The sequence below is a fragment of the Acomys russatus genome, chromosome 17 (genome assembly GCF_903995435.1).
Source record: "Acomys russatus chromosome 17, mAcoRus1.1, whole genome shotgun sequence".
Taxonomy (NCBI): domain Eukaryota; kingdom Metazoa; phylum Chordata; class Mammalia; order Rodentia; family Muridae; genus Acomys; species Acomys russatus.
Genome location: NC_067153.1, coordinates 56618716 through 56637506, shown reverse-complemented (window position 1 = coordinate 56637506; position 18791 = coordinate 56618716). Strand labels below are relative to the sequence as shown.

Below are 18791 nucleotides of genomic sequence, written 5' to 3'. Positions count from 1 at the left end.
TAGGCGCGATCAGATTCCTCTAGGTGGTAAGGCTTTGGTGAGGAGAAAGTAAGAAAGAAGAAAGAAAGTACAAGGCTGCAGTGGTGTCGGGGGAGAGATGTGGGAGGGATTGAGCTAGAAACCTGGCCCACGCGGGTGACCAGGGGCTCTGTTCAAGACGGTGGAAGCCAGGAGTCATAGGATGAGGAAAGGTAAAGATCCGGGCAAGAGACCTGCAGAGGAACCGCAGCAGAAGGGAAGGAATCTGGTAGGAAAGGTCAGTGACGGACAAACACGTGATGCTTCTGACTTCTGGATCCTAACAGCCTTGGGGTGAAAGAAAACTCCCCTGAGAGGATCATGGAAGGAGAGAGATAGTGGAGGTTTCAGTTAGGTCCTGGAATACAGGGGCTGCAGGGACTGTTAAAAAAGGAAGTGGGCTGCATGGTGACTGGGGTATGGCAGTAGTGGGCTGTGTGGTGACTGTAGGGTTCTTTATAGAATTGGGTCACAGATCCAAGAAAACTCTTTCAGGGTTTCTTTTCTCTGATGCCAGTGACTTGGTAGGAATTTCCTCTCATCAGCTTGGGAGTTTTTTTTTTTTTTTTTTTTTTTTTTGGTTGTTGTTGTTTTTTGTTTTGTTTTTTTTTTTGTTTGTTTGTTTTTTTCCTGTCAGAGATTTAGAGAAAGCTGAAAGTCTGTAAGCCTACCTTGAGGTGTTCAGAGACCTTCACGTAATTATTTACTGCAGGCTTTTCTCTCTTATCTTTCCCCATGATCTAACTCCCAATGTATGAAAATACTACCACAGTGTCTCTGAAATTAGCTCTGGCAGATTTTGAGGGTGCAAGGATGACAATCATTGTAAAAGCAGATAGGTTTTTTTTTTTCTTTTCCTTTTTCTCTCTTCTTTGTGAGAGTAAAGGCACTGTTTTTCAGATAAAATAGAAATTGACCCATTTTATGTTTTTTTTTTTTTTTTTTAAATTAACCATTTTCGCTGTGTTTTGTGTATGTGTGTGCATGCATACCATGAGTGCTTGGTGCCAGTAGACATCATATAAGAGCAATAGAGCCCCTGAACTGGACTTGGGTACGGCTGTGAGCTGCCGTGTGGGTGCTGAGAGCTCATCTGGTGTCCTCTGCACGAGCAACAGGTTCTCTGACCTGCTGAGCCATTTCTTCAGTTCAAAACTGACCCATTTTAACTCTGGATAACAGAAGCTTGGATCAAATGGGAAATCAAGATACAGATCACTACTTAGGCCACAGATAGTTGGCCTGCTAACTCTGCTTGCTGTATGAAAGTGGAACACGCACATATATCCATAAAATAAGTCATTAGTTGTTTTTAAGGGAGCAGAATTGAGAGTGAGACACCTGAGTGGATTTTGCAAAGCCAGCTTGATCCTTACACCCAAGTGTTTCTGTATCTCTTGTAGGCACCATTAATAATGGAAGAGGCCATGGATGGTGGAGTCAGGTTTAGTTCCTTACGTTTCATCAGTGATCATGTTGGATTTCAGGGCACCATAAAAACCTCACCAAGTGACTTCATTGTTGTTGAGATTGATGAGTGGGGACAGTTAGTTAACAAGGCCCTTGATGAAGCTGTTTATGAAACTAGTAAAATAGAGCCCGAGCCATGTCATTCTGTCAAAAAGCCAAAGCTAAATATCCAGAATGTGTCCATCGAACATGAAAGCCACGGAGAAGCATCACCTGCCGCGACTAGGTACGCGGACCGTGACCAGGATCACGAGGCTGGCTCAGAAAACGAAGGCAGTGTCAATGGTGTGACTTCTGAGTGTGAGAAAGGAAGTGCTGGTTTATTACGTTCACTTTTAGATGAAAAAACCCACACATTGCTGGATCGGTTTGCCAGTGACGTCAAAGGGATGTGGAGTTCAAAAACCGAGTTGACAGAACCATCCCTTGCGCTCTCGCTAGGCAAGGTTCTTGATAAAAAGCAAAGGGCCGCTCTGCACAGCGCTGTCAGGCAGGAGTTCCCTTTCCTGATAACGGCAGGAAGCAACGCCGAGGTAGTCGTGAAACCGAGTCCTGAGTATAAAGAACTCTGCCATTTGGTGTCGGAAGAAGAAGCACTTGGTTTTTTCAAATATTTGGATGCAAGGAAGGAAAACTCCAAGTTTACCTTTAAACCGGATACAAACAAAGACCACAGGAAAGCAGTGCACCATTTTCTCAACAAGAAGTTTGGGAACCTGGTGGAAACCAAATCTTTCCCTGGGCGGGATCACAGTGCCGGGAACCCGAACACGGCGGCCATAACCGTGAGGTTCCGGGAGAAGGCACGTGGGAAGAGATCTCGTCTTGAATGTGAGAGAAGAAAAGCTGTCTGTACAGGTAATTCTGTAAGTCGTCATTTTCTTGTGTAAAATGTGTGAGAGGTGAGTAATTTGAATAAATAGATGTGGTCACAGAGCTATTGTAAAGTATAGATGGACTGATTTGGGGCTGGGCGGGGGAGATGAAGCCTTGCAGACACTTCGTAAGTACGTACACACGCTTGTGGCACAGAAAAAAGGACTGGGCCACACGGGATTCTGGTGGAAGATGTTTGAGTTTGCACTGTTGTGCCAAAGGGGTCCCACCTGGTCACTCCTGTCCCCAACTCCACCTGTCCCCAGTCCACTCATGAACTTTGTTTTATTTCCCCTTCGCAGAGAGATCCTTGCAGCCGCCTATAGGGCTTTCTTACTTTTTATACTGCTTGAAATAGTACCGGTGACTGAAGGTCAGGACGTGGGGATCTTTTCATAAATTAGTTAATTTTACTGAAGTTAGGGGTAATGTTTCACCGCGAGAGCAACATGAGGATATTGGTGTCCGAGAGCAAGAAGAGGAATTTTGTCCGCTGACCTCTTACAAGAATCCAAGTGGCTCGTTTATAATTTTCTCAGCCTCCATGCATACATACATGTCTATGTAATAAATTCACTGTCCTTTAAATTGGTGGGTCTCAACCCGTGGATTGCGACCCCTTTGGCAAACATCTAGCTCCAAAAACTATTTATATTACGATTCAGAACAATAGCAAAATTACAGTTATGAAGTAGCAACGGAAATAACTGTATGGGAGGTGGTCACCGCAACATGAGGAACTGTGTTAAAGGGGTGCAGCATTAGGAAGGCTGTTTACAAATATGTTTACAAAAATACAGTAAAATGTATATTATGTAAAATTTACCATTTTATTCATTCTTGAGGGTTTGGTTGTGAGCCCAGTCTGTGACAACTGGTTTCTCTCTCCAGCCCGCCATCGTTGTATCACCATTGCTAAATTCATCTCCTGAGTCTTAGCACTTTCCTACCTGACGTTAGTGCCAGTTGAATAGCATGCCTTCCTCTCAGTTCCTGGCAGCTGTCATGTCGCTCTCCTTCTGTGACCGACAGCTGTCAGTGTAGGCACACACGTCATGGTTTGTAAAACAAGTACAGTCCTTACTGTGGAGCATTCAACCTCAGAACTGGAAAAGCATTTGTGGCAGAACTTCCGTTTTTGAAGACTGAAGAGAAATGCAGCAGATCACGAGTCCTGTGTGGAGCTGGAATTTCAGATATGGGAATAGTCCCTGTGGAGACTAGAAGGCGGACCTGTAAGCCCAGGGAAAGAACGTGAATTTTAATGCCACCATCAGTGAGCCATCAAATGCTTTTACGTGATAGCTGAAAATGCTGTTTTATGTTTTCATTAAAGCACACTTTTATCATTAATCATTAGGTTTGTTATCCTTGCTTGTTAGTTTGTGAAGATTGTAATTATGTAAGTCTTCTCTTCTGTAATCTAGAATTATTTTTTTTTTTTCAGCTTTTACCCTACAAAAGGAAAATCTGGAGATGTTTGAAGCAATTAGCTTTTTAGCCGTCAAACTTGGTGTCATTCCTTCAGATTTTAGTTACGCGGGCCTTAAAGACAAGAAAGCAATCACCTATCAATCAATGGTTGTTAGAAAAGTGACTCCAGGGAGGTAATGACCTATTACTGTCTAGTAAAGCACAAGGTTAAAACTCAAAATACTACGGGAGCCACTCTATCCTTGCTGTCACCGTTAATTAACTGGTTACATCCTGGAACAATAAAATAATTGCCTTCGCACTTTTGCAAATGTACATTGAATATATATGAAGTTTAGGGCTGGCAAGATGGCTCAGGGGTTTAAAAACACTTCCAGTTGACCCAAGTTCAGTTGCTGGCACTTAGGCTGGCAGCCTCACAACTGCCTGCAGTCCAGCCCCAGGGGTCCAGTTGCCCTCTCCCGGCCTCTCCCGGCCCCTTCACACACAGCATACGTTCACCCAAACACACAGAAATAAAAGAAAAAAGAATCTTACAGAAAATAGGAGGCTCTAGGTTAGAAACTGACAAGTGGTAGGTTTGAAGTTGTCTGAGCTGTTTATCAATATCCGATGTTATGTTTAAGTACGCACTTGCATTCTTGACTATCCTAGTGCTTTTATCATAAGCCCTGGCATTTAAAACATATACTTATTAAATAGGCTGTATAGGACTCAAATTTCACCTCTCAGTGCAATGAAGTTTTAGCAGGAATTTTGCCTTTTTAAGGAAATACGTATTCTTCATAGAGATAGACAGACGGAACAGCTCACGAAAGCCCGCACTGCTCAAAAACACCAGAGCAAACATGAATCTATTGTTTTCAAGACGTTTTTCAGAGTGTACACATCACAGACACAAAAATCATACCACCTCTGTAATTTCTATATTTATAATAAAGTAATATGCGAGTCTATGTTAAGAGACTTTCAAAGTAATTTTCATGAAAGACTTGACCAGGTCTGTCCCTGTTTTTAAAAATAGGGAGTCTATCCAGTTGTTTCATTGTAAGTGATGCTATGGTTAATATTCTTGTATTTTAGTCTGTAACTTTTGTATACTTCCCTTAAGCCTCTAAAAGCTGAGTTGTGCATCAGAATTCATCCTACTCGGACGTGCTGTTCATAGCTCAGCACTTAGTTATAAGCTATTTGAGTACACACTGTTTGCACAGAGATTCTGTTAAGGCCTAAATGTGGACAGCAGTGGGATATAATTTTGTTTTGAGGTCTGATTTATAGGAATTCACATTTCATACTGTTAAGAGAAAGGCCAGTTTTTAACATCCAAAGGCCACAAATAATATTAGTTCCTAGAAGAGAAGCAAGATTATTTTGTTTTGGTCCGTGGCTGTGGGATTTCAACGACCCTTCAAGTAATAGCATCTAGCAGATCTAGAAATCAAGAGCTGTTTTGAAAGGGGAAAAAAAGCAGTCTATGCAACCAAGTAGGCAATTTTTATAAGAACTAAAGAAAAAAAGTAGATACAAAGATACAAAGAAAAGTTTATATTGGCTTTAAAAAAAAAAAAAACAAAAAAAACAAAAGAAAAAACATGATCCTAAAATCTGTTTTTAAGACTTGGCAGAGAACTGGAAGTTTCAGTAAGGAAGTGTTCAAGTGACACTAGTTTTTGGTTTTGTTGGGGGACAGACCTTGAGATGGATAGAGACAAGTTGGGACAGGAGGGTCGGACCCCACTGCGAGCCTCCTACTGCTTGAAGGAAGGAGAAAACAGGAGGCTGATGTGCCTTGTGCGCATGTCTCCAAAGCCTCTTAGCCTCGTCCTATAATAATGTTTAGAATTGCCTCAAAATATTTTACATATTTATTTCATACCCATGGGCGTTTTGCTTGCATACATGCCATTTGGAAGCCAGAGGAGGGTGTTGGATCCCAGAACTGCCGTTACAGATGGTTGGGAGCTGCCATGTGGTTGCTGGGAATTGAACCATGTCCTCTGGGAAAACAGCCAGTGCTTTTAACCCTTGAGCCATCTCACCAACCTCCCTTGGTACTTATATTTGGATAGGAGTTGCCTGGCAACTATCATCTTAAAGCTTGTATTAAATGTGTAATTTTTAAATTAAGGGTTAACTGATTGTGTGATTTATCACTTATAGGTTGAAAAATATTGAAAAAGAAATTATGAAGAAGAGAATGAATGTGTTTAATATTCGGCCTGTAGGTGATTCTCTCAGACTTGGTCAGCTCAAAGGAAATCACTTTGAAATTGTCATCAGAAATCTAAAAAATCAAATAAATGATTCTGCAAGCCTGAGAGAGAGAATTTTGGAGGCAATAGAAAATGTTAAGGTAAAAAAACCTCAAATTTGAAATCGTGTTAAGGAAAAATCTCTATAATCCTCTCTGCGACAAAAGAAAATAAGATTATATTTTTGTAATGTGTGTGCATATGTAATTAATCTTTAAAATGATAATTATGTGTTAGTATATTTTGTTTTCTTGATATTTTTTATATTAAAACAAAACATAGACATAAATTAAAAGAGTGTACGCAGGTTCCCAGAAGAAGGGGATCCATCTCTGAAACAGGTTTTTCTAGCATCTTCCCTCAGGAGGGTATGGTGGCGCAGGCCTTCATGCCGTAACCGTTGTGTTTCTTTATTCCTCCAGAAATCTTTGGTAAATAAATACCTTAGTTTTTAGAGTTGGACACATCCTTTACCTTTCCACCTAATGTTGGGTTTTCTTTAACGAGTAAGAATTACAAATCATGTACCTGTTATTTTGTTATTCATTTTTTTTTCTCTTGAAATTAAAACATAATTACATTTGTTTCTTCTTTCCCTTTTCTCCCTGCAGCCCTTTTGGCCACAACTCATTCCTTTGCAAATTCATGGCCTCTGTTTCCTTAATTGTTGCTGCATATGTTTATATGGACTGAGTAGGACTTAGGAATACACACTCTGCTCAGTCAGCACACACGTCCTGCTCAGTCGGCATATGTTTCTTAAGTTTTAAGTCAGGCCCGCTAGGCACTTAAGCATGAACACACCCAACCATAACCTTCAGTGTGATCATGTAAGTTAGAAGTCAGCTCATTTCTCCTTCAGGGTCCACAGTCACTGTCCCTGGCTTTGTGGGCCTGTGCTTCCGGTTGCAGTCAGTCAGCTGTCCTTGTGCAGCAGTGGCCAGGGGTGGCAGTGCACAGAGGAGTGAGCAGCAGGGCTGGGTTCCTGTCACCCCTTGGCGGAAGTGAGTGCTGAGGCCAGCTTGACCTATGGACCCTAGAAGTTTGCTCACGCCTGGTCCAGACAAGGAATTCTCACCCTGGGGAACTTTTAAGACATTTTGATGGTTAGTTTAGAATTCTAAAGCAGTCTAAAAAGAATGGGTGGCGGTGTAGTTTTGGCATTTTGAAGTTATTCTGTTCTGTGGCCCACTCTGAGAGACAGAGATTCTTTGTTTTTGGTTTCAGTTTTTTGAGACACGGTTTCTCTGTGTAGCCTTGGCTGTCCTGGACTCACTTTGTAGACCAGGCTGGCCTCGAACTCACAGCAATCCGCCTGCCTCTGCCTCCTGAGTGCTGGGATTAAAGGCGTGCGCCACCACCGCCTGGAGACACAGATTTTAATTCCTGACCACATCTGTTTTTTTTTTTTTTTACAGTCTTACACCTCAGCGACAGTGCCTTCCCTTTCTCTTCTCAGATTGTATACTCTGTGTGTTCCATTTTCCATGACTGACCTACCTAAAAGTTTCTCTTTTCTTCTGAAAACTGTTACTAAGATGATGTGCCTTTAAAAACAGAAAGGCTTTCTGTGAACACTGAGAGATAGCACTTGTGACCAGGTCTGCTTTGGTATTTATGGAAATGCACTGCCTGTTCAGAAGTTCCCATTAGAAATGATCTTAGCTTGAGACAGCTTCTCTTTTAAAATTGTTATTTATTCAGTACTGTTTTGTGTGCACATGTAGAGCACAGCTTTTAGGAGTCAGTTCTAGTTTTTAGGAGTCAGTTTTCTCCTTCCAGTGTGGCTTCCAGGAACCAAAATTGGGTCATCAGGCCTCTGTGGTGAGTTCCTTGCCCACCATACCTTTTCGCCAGACTTTTTAAAAAATGTCTTAATGAGAAAAAAAGTTGAATAGCTTGAAAATAAGAATTCTTTGAAGTTTTCTGTAGAGAGTTATAGCTCTGGCTATAAATTTTTGGTTATATTTAATAATTATTCCAGTTATCCTATGGATCCAACACTGTTTATGCAAATTTGAAGTAGCTTTTAAAAAGCTGAGATTTACTATAGGGACCAGTTGATTTTTACATGTGAATTAGATGCAGCTCCTTAGAGCTGTATTGATAACTAATTAGCATCCTTTATTGACAAGCCCCGAGTTGGTGCTTAGTCTTAGATTATCTGCTGAGTGAGTGTTTGCATCTCTCATGAAGTGCATGGAAGACTCTTAATTTTCAAGATACTCGCTGGGCCGTGTGACCACGCGTATGTGCACACACGCTCAATCTCTTTCTCTTTCCCTCGGTGTGTTTCACACAGAGCAATTTTTTTCTATTTCTTCTGAGTAATGTGACATTTTTGAAGCATGGTGTCCAGAGGTGACATCCTCATCCCTCCCCAGGAAATAACAGAGACCGACCCTGAGGTAAACAAAAGGATAAGGGAATTACATAGAGGAGCAAAGCCTGTGGGGCGGGACAGGAGGTGTGAGACCTGGGCTCAGTGTGAGATGTGAAACCTGGGCTCAGTGTGAGATGTGAAACCTGGGCTCAGTGTGCAGTTTGTCCCAGTGCACCTCGTCTCTTGCTTTAGCACTGCAGGTCATATACGCAGGAAGCCCTCAGTGTGTGAGTAGAAAGCTATTTTCAGGCTTTCTTCATTCATCTTAAATGGTATATTTTTGTTAGTTTGGTTTTCTGAGACAGGGTCTCACCTGGCCTAGGGAGGCCTTGACTCTCAGCACTGCCCCCTGCCCCTCCCCGATGCATACTGCCCCTGCAGGTTTTGTGGGTGGGCTGATTTAAATTTGCTCCCTTCTTCTGGTGCATAACTGTTTGGCATTTCTCACACCATTTTGCCTCTCATCTTCTGTATTACTGGCGATTACTGGATTTCTTAATTAAATATGAAGAGAAACAATTTCATTGTACTTTGATCGCAATATTTAAGAAGTTCTAATTTACGGTATCCTGTTATATTCATAGAATAAAGGTTTTGTGAACTACTATGGACCACAGAGATTTGGGAAAGGAAAGAAAATTCAAACAGATCAAATTGGACTGGCTTTACTGAGGAATGAAATGGTAAGAATTTTCAAAAGTATAATCTTAACTCTATTCATTTGTACTTATTACATAAGCTCATTACATACCTAACCGTGGCATAAGCCTGCGTGTATATACATGCATATACACTCATACAGACATCATACATTATGTTTTATGTTATTGGAGATTTATTAGGCAGCTAGCATATTCTTGGATTCACACTGTAAGAAAACAGAGTACACACAGTGGCTTTGTGTTTAATTTTCGTTTGAGATGACACAGACTTGACCAATGATTCTTTGAATCTGTAGCTGAATAAAAGATTCATTGGTAGAATAACTCACAGCTCCACAGATCAGGCAAAGCGACACACCTTTACCTTGGCTGAGTTCTGCTCATACATACATACACATGTAGAACGAACTCTGCCAGGCATAGCTACCAAGTGAGGACATAGGAGCCACTTGGAGGCCGGTTCCTGGAGCTGGCATGCCACACCTTCTTTCTTTGCTTAACGCAATCCCTCCGTAGTCTTCACATCGTGTATCTCAACTGTTTGCCCACTGATCTTGTGACCTGGGAATTCTCATCTTTTATATTTTGTTATGATTACCTTATAGAGATTGCTCAGTATTTTCCAGTAGGTGGTGCTCCACCCACCACATCCCACACAGTCCTCAGCATGTGATGGAGGCTTAATATTTCTTTGGATGGTATCTTATCTTGCCTCCTGAGGCCATGATAATACACCAAGACCAAAAGCAACCTGGGGAGGAAAGGGTCTGTTTGGCTTACAGGTTCCAGTCATCATCAGGAGAAACTAATGTCAGAGCTCAAGGCAGGAATCTGGAGGCAGGAACTGAAACAGAGGCCACAGAGGAGTGCTTGCTCCCATGGCTTGCTCCTCCTGTTTTATTTTTGTTTTTCTTTTTTATGTAATCCAGGCCCACTTGCCCAAAAGTGACACTGCCTACAGTGAGATGGGCCCTCCCACATTTTCATTAATCAAGAGGATGCTCTACAAACTTTCCCACAGGCTGGTCTGATGAAGGCATTGTCTCAATTGAGGCTCCCTCTTCCCAGATGATCATGGCCTGTGTCAAGCTGACAGAAAACCAACCAGCACCAGATGTATTAGATTTTTATGAATATTTGTTTGGATAAATACTATAGAAGATTGAATGGAAATTGAGATGGATAAATTATTTGAAGATTCTTTCATACTATGAGCTATGTACTTACAAATAAATCCTAGTGCTAGAAACAGTGATATAATAATAGGAATTATGTGGATATCTTTTTTAATTAAAAAAAGGTCACATATGTATGGTTTAAGATAAACTGTTAAATTGTTACATAAAACATCTAAGTTGACACTTTTTATTGTATTTTGCCAGTGTAGAGGGCAGAGGACCACTTGCTGGAGTCAGTTCTCTCCTTCCACTGTATGGGTCCTGGGGACTGAACTCAGGTCATCAGGCTTGTTGGCAAGCGCCTTTATATACTGAGTCACCTTGCCAGCTCTAACTTATCTTTTTAAGACCCAAAGTTTCAAAGAATTTGAGAATATAAGTGAAACTAATGGCTTAGCATTCTTCCTGCTTCCTTCCCTGTTTCTGTCATGTGTTGGTCAAGTTTGAGTATTTAAGTCATCACTTTATACTTGTGTTTTTAATCTCAGCTGAATAAAGAATGATAGAAATGAAATTTTGGAAGTGCTTTGATGGCGAGGGGTCTTTTTCAGTATATTTTTTGTTATTTTTAGTTTATATGGACTGTTATCTCTACGTTTAAAACTGACTAAGTATTGAAAGGTTAAGGACGAAATTATGGCAACATTTTCAGTCCTTTCAAAATGCCCAAGAATTTGCCTCTTTTTTAAAAAAAAAAGTCATGTTTACTTGGTTAATTTTTCAAGGTGAAAGCCATAAAATTATTTCTCACACCGGAAGACATGGATGATCCTGTAAATAAAGCCAAGAAATACTTTCTTCAAACTGGTATGTAAGTTTCTTTACTGATCTGTAGGAATACAAACACAGATACAAATGACCTGCAGACTCTGCTTCTTAAAAGGCATGCTCTAAGAAATAGTGGAAATAGCTGGGCTGGGAGACAGACTGAAGAAACACAGGGGTAATAGTTTGCATTTTGAATCATTTGACCGCCTGACACAGGTGCCCCATTTTGGCCAGCTTGCTTGGAATTTTGTCCATCCCGACTGTACCCAGGGGTAAGGAGAGGCGGGAAGTACTTCCCTAGTTTCCCCCACTTAAGTCCTAGAGGAGGAGGAGGTGACAGGATAAATGTGAGCCAGTGAAGGGTGGGGTACCTTAGCTGGGGTAGTGCCATGGTACTCCTGAAAAATTATAACATCTGGTGTGAGAGGTTTATGGGGAGTGGAGACCAAAAAGCCACCTGGGAGTGGGGACATGCGGGAGAAAGAGAGGCAGACAAGGAGACAGAGAGGAAACAGGAGAGAGACACATGAGAGAAGGAAGAGAGATGGGTGGCTGGGTCCCTTTTATGCACGGCAGATACCTGACGCATGTGGCTGCTGCTCAGGTGACAGCTTAAGCAACTGCCAGGTCCTTGGGAGCAGGCCAGTGCAATCGTGTGTTTGCTAACACTCTAATAGGCTTTTTCTCTCTTGCTCAGTGATGCCCATATATGCCAGATCAGACCAGATTAAAAGCAGATAAAGGCAGGCTTATTAGGTGCTGCTCCCTGGCGGGGTCATCAGTCTGAAAGAACATTGCTGAGGAAGTCTGGGCTAGGGCAGGAATGTTTTATAGACTGTAGACGAAGGGTGATGACATGTCATCCATAGGCTGAGCACTTAGGCAGGGATTTGGGTGGCTGGCAGCGTCAGGGAGGAGGTTGTGACTGTTGTTCGAAAGAAAGAAAACCCCAGTTTGTTTGATTTTACCAATAAAGACTCAGGAGCCAGATGCAGAGGTGAAAGCCTACTAGCTCAGAGAGGCAGAGCAATCACCCAGCTTCCCACTCGCCTCAAGTCCCAGAAGGAAAAAAACCAAAAGGGAGAAGCCCGCTAGCTCATCTAACAGCTCAGGAGGAAAAAGCCAGAAGCCAGAAAGCTAAAGAGCTCCTTCTCCACACTATGCCGTCTTACATGCCCTTCTCTCACAGTCCCGCCTACCTGCTTAATCCCTGTCAGCTGGGTTTTTGCTCTGCCTCTTGTCCTAGGGTTAACTTTATTAAATCCTGTGTACAGAAAGATTAAAGGTGTGTGCTAGGACTGAGCCACACCATAAGCACCTGCTTACAAAAAACAGAATGTTCTCTGATGAAAGGTGTGTACTAGGACTCAACTAAACGGTTCACAGTCTCAGGGTTCACAATGAGATCAAATATTCTGCAACTCACCACAGCTGCCAAGAACGTGAAACTGGGCTCTTGGCGCCTTTCCCATTTTCAAGACTTCCCAGTTTGGGCAGGGTTGGGGGAAGGAGGACAGATGGGGTTTCCCAGCTTGTTCAGGGGCGAGCAGGGCTTCCAGCTCAACTCCCTACCCTGCTGCTGATGGTAGTAGAGCCACAGCAGCCAAGCGAAGCCTCTAGCTAAGTGAAGTTGTCTGGGATATGGAGTCCCTCCGGAATTGTTTCTAAGGTGCTGTCCTGTATTCCTGGCTCCTCCTCTTTGAACACTTGAGCCTGATGTGGACATATAGAATTGTTCACAGGTGCATGCACTAAGGCAACATGACTCTGAGGGCCAGGGGCAGGGAAGCTGTGCCTTAGCTCTGCGAGTGTGTGATGCGCATCTCTTGTAGAGGCTGAGTAGATAAACCTCATGTCATGGATTCTGAAGCTTCAGTGCACATAAGAAGCGCCCAGTGCATTTATCAAATACCAGTCGCAGGGCCCTCCATGAATAAGCAAGCATCTTTGGAGCTCAGCAATGTACGTTTTAAGAAGCATCCGCTAGCTAAGATACAGAGACTGCTGCTTCTTATTCGGCTGGCATTCTATTGGATGTCTACGTTCTTAGAAACTCTTAGACCCCCCCCGCAGCTCGCCAGCTTAGTTGATCCTGGGTGATTGGTTCTTTTTGTTTGGCAGACTTCCAAATTATATTAACTCTGTTCTGAGGGAAGGGGGGCTAGTCAGCCATTCCTACTGCTGACCTCGTTTGTTCTTTCTTATTTTTCAAGGAAAATAAAAGTTAAAAAAAATCACTAGCTTTTAAGAGTATAATTGGGTTTAACCAGTAGTTCTCAGCACCTCCATAAAACATTTAGACTGATTGAAAAAGGCACCCCGTAAATGGCTTTGCAGTGGAAGTGCCTACGAGCGGATTTGTTCTTCATTTCAGAGGACGCCAAAGGCACGCTTTCACTGATGCCTGAGTTCCGAGTTCGAGAGCGGGCTCTGCTGGAGTCATTGCATCGCTTTGGCATGACAGAGGAAGGCTGTGTCCAGGCCTGGTTCTCCTTTCCTCATTCCATGCGGATATTCTACACCCACGCATACAGCAGCAGGGTTTGGAATGAGGCTGCATCTTACAGACTTGAAGCCTATGGGACCAAGGTGGTGAAGGGCGACCTGATCTGCTCGGATGAAGACGCTGGCGAGCATTTTCCAAGCAGTAAAGTGAGTATCTGTCGAGGAGCCGACTCGCCACACCAGAGAGGGTAATTGCAAGACCCCCTGGGTTCCAGGAACACTTCCGTTCACTCATCTCCTGATTTGCTTTTTCTAATAGCTGAGAATCAACACATGCTGCTAAGTGAAGAAATAGTCAGGGGGTACAGAATGAAAGGAGGTAAAGCCTTCGCTAAAGAGCACACTTTCACACCCAAACAACAAACCAACCAAAACCCAAACAAACCAAAACCCGTATGCACAGAGCCGTCCTCTTAGAAGCAAGAATTGAAGCGTCCAGAGCTGACATGACCCCCACACCCAACCTGGTGCTCTCCCTTGTCATCTTCTTGTCAGGCCCGTGGCCCATCAGCCGCCTCTGCTTTCCCCTAGATGTCCACAGAAATGGCTTGTGTTTGTTTGTAAGAGATGCACAGCTTCAAAGACAAGGAAGGAAAGTTTCATAATGATGCCGGGAGGCTGTGGGATGTACGTTTCTTTCCCATAAATGTGGCTTTACATAAAAGATTTTTAGTGGCATTTATATTAATGAGTTATGACTATTTTATAAAACTTACTTTTCTATTTCTTCCCTGTCCAACTGGCTTTTTTAAAATCTCTATGGGCTTGAACTAAACAGTGAAGCTGAATTCCACAAGTCTGGTATGAAAGCTCACATATTATAAAACAAAAGGAACAGAGAATTTTTTCCTGTCATCATCATCATCATCATCATTGGTTTTTCAAGACAGGGTTTCTCTGTGTAGCCGTGACTGTCCTGCATTCCTTTTGTAGACCAGGCTGGCCTCTAACTCACAGAGATCCGCCTGCTCTGCCTCCCGAGTGCTGGAATTAAAGGCGTGCGCCACCACGCCCAGTTTCTCTAACACTATCTTAAGTCAGCTTTAAAACACGGTTAAAAAAACAAGGACGAGTCCCCAAGAGGTGCTTCATGCTGTACATTGTAAAACTGTCGGATTTTAGGGGAGTAAAGGATTTCAGAGATCCGGTCCTTTAAACTCCCATTCTGTAGGAATGAGCGCTGCGGCCCAGATGGGAAAGGAGAAATTCAGAATCACCAGTGTAGTGCACCTAAAAAGACCCGGGGGTCTAAGTGGGTCTCCGATGGAGGAACGTGATCGTAGGCCTAGGAATCAGCTAACTGAGGTACACGTGGCCCAGCACTTCAAAACTGTAGGAAAGGTTGGCTCCAAGCCTTGCGTCGTTTTACCTCGATTAATGATGGGCTCCACATGTGTGAACTAAGGCTATTTGGTTTTAGGTAATAGTAAGCTATCTCGACCTAATTAAAAGAGAATCCAGTGGGAATTAGCTGGCCCCACATCTGAAAGCCACGATTTATTCAGGCACAGCTGCACCCCAAGCCCGATCTCTGCACGAGCAAGTGAGTGCTCCTAACTTTGCCATGGAGCAAAGTTTCTCCAGCTCAGTTTATCGCACGTCTCTTTATTTCCCCTCCCGCCTTCTGTCCTCTGAAACAAACACAAGCACAATGGCTGGATAAGATACTGCTGTCTCCTGGGGACGGGGATGGCTGAAGGCAGGGGTTGCCTTTCCAGAAACAGACATTGAGTCCTGCAGAACCCCGTGGTGACAGAGGAAAGTGCCACCTTAGGGCAGCCACTGCTACAGCTTTCCAGCTTCGGGGTGGTATGTAGTTAAAGAACTGGTCTACTTTTTATGCAGTGGGCTTCTCTGGAGATACGCTCTTCTGAAAAAACTGTGTTTGAGCATATGTATGTATATTCAGCGTGTGAGTCAGAGTTAGGAAACACTAAGGTAATTTGGACATCTGGGAACCACTCACCTCCGTCGTGTTTTATAAAACTAGGTTCATCTGGTGACAGAAGAGGAGGAGTCAGCTAACACGTATACGGTACACCAGGTAAATGTGGTGTTAAAAGTTACTATTACTTAGATTTAAATAAGCATTGTCCACTAAAGACATCTGACACTCCCGTCTTAGGTAACTTTTAAATTAAGCTATGATTTATAACCAAATCATTTATGCTTTAAAAAATGAATTTATGCTTATAGTAAACTTATGCTATAGTTGTCCTAATAATGTAAGTTATGCATGCTTTTAATAAATATATAATCATGTGGATGCTGAAAACGTCAACATTAAGTAAGAATAGTTTCTTATCTCCCTCAGATTTCCCCATGTTCACGTCTCCTTTAATGTGTCTGTGTTTGAGCTCTGTGTTTATCCTCTCAAGGCAACCACTGGTTTATTTTCTATCACTGGGTTTTACATTTGAAAAAAAAGTCACATGAATAGCATCACACAGTATACGTGTGGCCTTGGGTGAACCTATTTTCCAGCTTCAAAGACTGTAGCCTGTGGTCCCATGACTCAATGTGGGATTTTTTTTTTTTTGTAGCAGTACAAAGTTTCTGAATTCATAGTGACAGAAAATTAATTGAAAATCAAATGCTTAATGGATCCAAGTTAGTTTTAGAAACATTCACCAGTGTTGTGTCTTGTGGCTGCACTGCAGATCAGATTCTGCATAGCAACACACACACTTTGTACTGAGTACCATCTTGCCCAGCCATACAGATGATGATAATGGTGATGATGATGGTGAAGATGATGGTGATGCTGCTGCTGCCTGAAGTACCTCAGCTCAGATTCTAGACTATTACATATGAGCAGTTGTAGGTTATACTTTATGGACAAAGTTTTCTGTTCTTAAAGAACATAATGGCCTGCTTCTGGAAAACAAAGATGTAATATTTTCCTACCATCATTATCAGCTTGTAAATACCAAGTTAATATGTGCTTGGGCTGTATTGTAGTAGATTACTTGGTTTTAGGAATTACCATTTTGGTTGCTGACTTGAGTGTCATAAAAAAGATGGTTAAATGAGTTTGACTTGGGATTAGGATGGAATTTCTAACGATCTCTGAAATGGCTCTAGATGTGCTTTGTGTTTATGCGAAGCCACACTCTTAGCAAGGAGGATTACAAAATCCAAATGTCAACTCCAGAAAGCATTAAAGACACTTTGTGTCCTACAGTTTCAAATATTCAGCCAAGATTTAATGCTGTAGATGAAAATACACAGCACATCATCTTTTAGTATGCAAATTTGCTTCAATAACTTAATAATGAAATTGTCTTTAATAAATGGCACAATTGTATAATGAAGAATCATCTTGAAATAAATCTTTTATGATTTATTATCAGCAAATTGTATAGAGTTGCATACCTAGGGTCGAGTACAAATTTCTTGGATAATAAGGGTCACGTGTGAATCAAGTTGCAGAAGCCCAGCTGTGGCCCAGGCTAGATTCCAACTCATACCCTGCTTCAGTCTTTTGTGTGCTGGCCCAAACCCTAAAATGTCTGACTTCTTTGAGATCCATTTATATATTTGAGGATTTTGCCCATTTTCCTAAATACCTTTTAGCACTCACACAGTCTGTCTAGCAGTCAGCAAAGGAGAAATCCCTACAGATCGCAGGCTTACTCACATATATTCAGCTGATAAAATAAAAATATTTGCTGTCACTTGTTAGTTTTTTAATAAAAAGAATTTAAGGTTGTTGCCCAAACTAGCACGGGTCAGCAGTAGACAGTCTGTGTCACAGAAGACTGCTTGTGGGATTGCATGCTGTCAGAGGCTTAATCTTTACTGGATAATTAAGCAACCATTATTATTATTATTATTATTATTATTATTATTATTATTATTATTATTATTATTATTATTATAGTTTGCCCAGTGATACCTCATGTAAGCTGATTAGCATAGCTCTCTAGAGTCTTTGGTTTTAGTTAGCTCCTTTCTTTACAGGATAACATTAAAAATAAACTAGGTAGTATTCAAGACGTCTCAGGCTAACTGTCATGCTTATAACCTGTCACCGTGTTTACAAATCTGGGTCCCAGTCATAAAGGTAAAGTATGATCATGTATGTTTCTGAATGCTGATCCATGTGTCGTGGTTTCTCCCTGCCCTCCCCAGGTGGTCCTGCCAGTACTTGGATACAACGTTCAGTACCCAGAGAACAAAGTAGGGCAGTGGTACCATGGGGTCCTCAGCAGGGACGGGCTGCAGGCCTCCAGGTTTAGGGTGCCTGCCCTGAAGCTGAATGTACCAGGATGCTACAGGCACATCTTGAAACGCCCCCACAACGTGTCACACCGACTAGTCCGTCCTGACCCTGAGGTTGAAGTGGAAGGTTCCCACGCTGATGACGCAATGCCATCTCTGTCCCTGTCCTTCGATCTTGACGCTTCGTGTTATGCTACAGTTTGCCTGAGGGAAATGATGAAGGGTGACATTTAAACCAGCACACCTGAGAAGAGGGTAACCGTGGTCCCTAGGGCCCTGGATTGAGCTTTGGGACTGTTGACTCCCTTGACTTTCACGGTATCCCGAGAAGTTGGAATTTGATGTGTTAAAGTAGACACATCATCTCAGTTTAAAGCTACGTGACCACGGTCTTTAAGGTCCTACTTCAGGAGTTTTTGCTCCAGTCATGAAAGTCACAGGTCTTTGGAGCACTGCGGTGAGTGCTGGCTGCCGGAGATCGCGGTGAGTGCTGGCTGCCGGAGATCACACTCTTAGAAAGGTAAAGCTAGGCAACAGCGAAACCCAGGGGGTGACAGGACACGCAAAGCGTTCACCATTGCTGCCATCCTTTCTGTTTTGAAGGGGCTGGTCACAAAACCGCTCATCTGTCCTTATAATTTATTTATGAGATCATCTTTGAGGAAGACTAAAAACTTTAATGAAAAAATTTTATACTAGTTTTTTACACACTCCCCCAACTTTTTGTTATGTTTTATATCACCTAAAAGTCTAATTTTAGACTCACGTTTGCACTCAGCAGTCCATCTCTCACACAAGCCAGTGACACTGGATATGGTATTGATTCTTTTTTTGCAAATAAAGACATTATCCTGAAGTTACCACAGAATTGTCTCTGCTGCAAAAACAAATCTTAGCGTTGGTTTGTTGGTTTGTTCTCATTGTCCCACAGTGTGAGGAACTGTGTTAAGGGGACGCACCGTTAGGAAGGCTGAGAACCTCTGCTCTATGTGTTACGGAGCAAGTCAAAAGTCAGTTC

At 42.4% G+C, this 18791-nt stretch overlaps 1 protein-coding gene across 2 annotated transcripts; it reads left to right on the top strand.

Annotated features, from left to right (window-relative positions):
• Window positions 1-1433: 1433 nt before the first annotated feature.
• Pus7l (pseudouridine synthase 7 like) lies at window positions 1434-18247 on the top strand. Of its 2 annotated transcripts, none has more exons than XM_051160251.1 (8): window positions 1434-2346; window positions 3812-3971; window positions 5962-6154; window positions 9021-9119; window positions 11002-11083; window positions 13419-13696; window positions 15540-15593; window positions 17684-18247. In XM_051160251.1, the coding sequence occupies exons 1-8, from the start codon at window positions 1434-1436 to the stop codon at window positions 18005-18007; spliced, it is 2103 nt and encodes a 700-aa protein (XP_051016208.1). In that variant the 3' UTR covers window positions 18008-18247. The 2 variants fall into 2 exon arrangements, with proteins under 2 accessions (XP_051016208.1, XP_051016210.1); XM_051160253.1 differs by having other exon boundaries at window positions 2236-2354.
• Window positions 18248-18791: the final 544 nt, after the last annotated feature.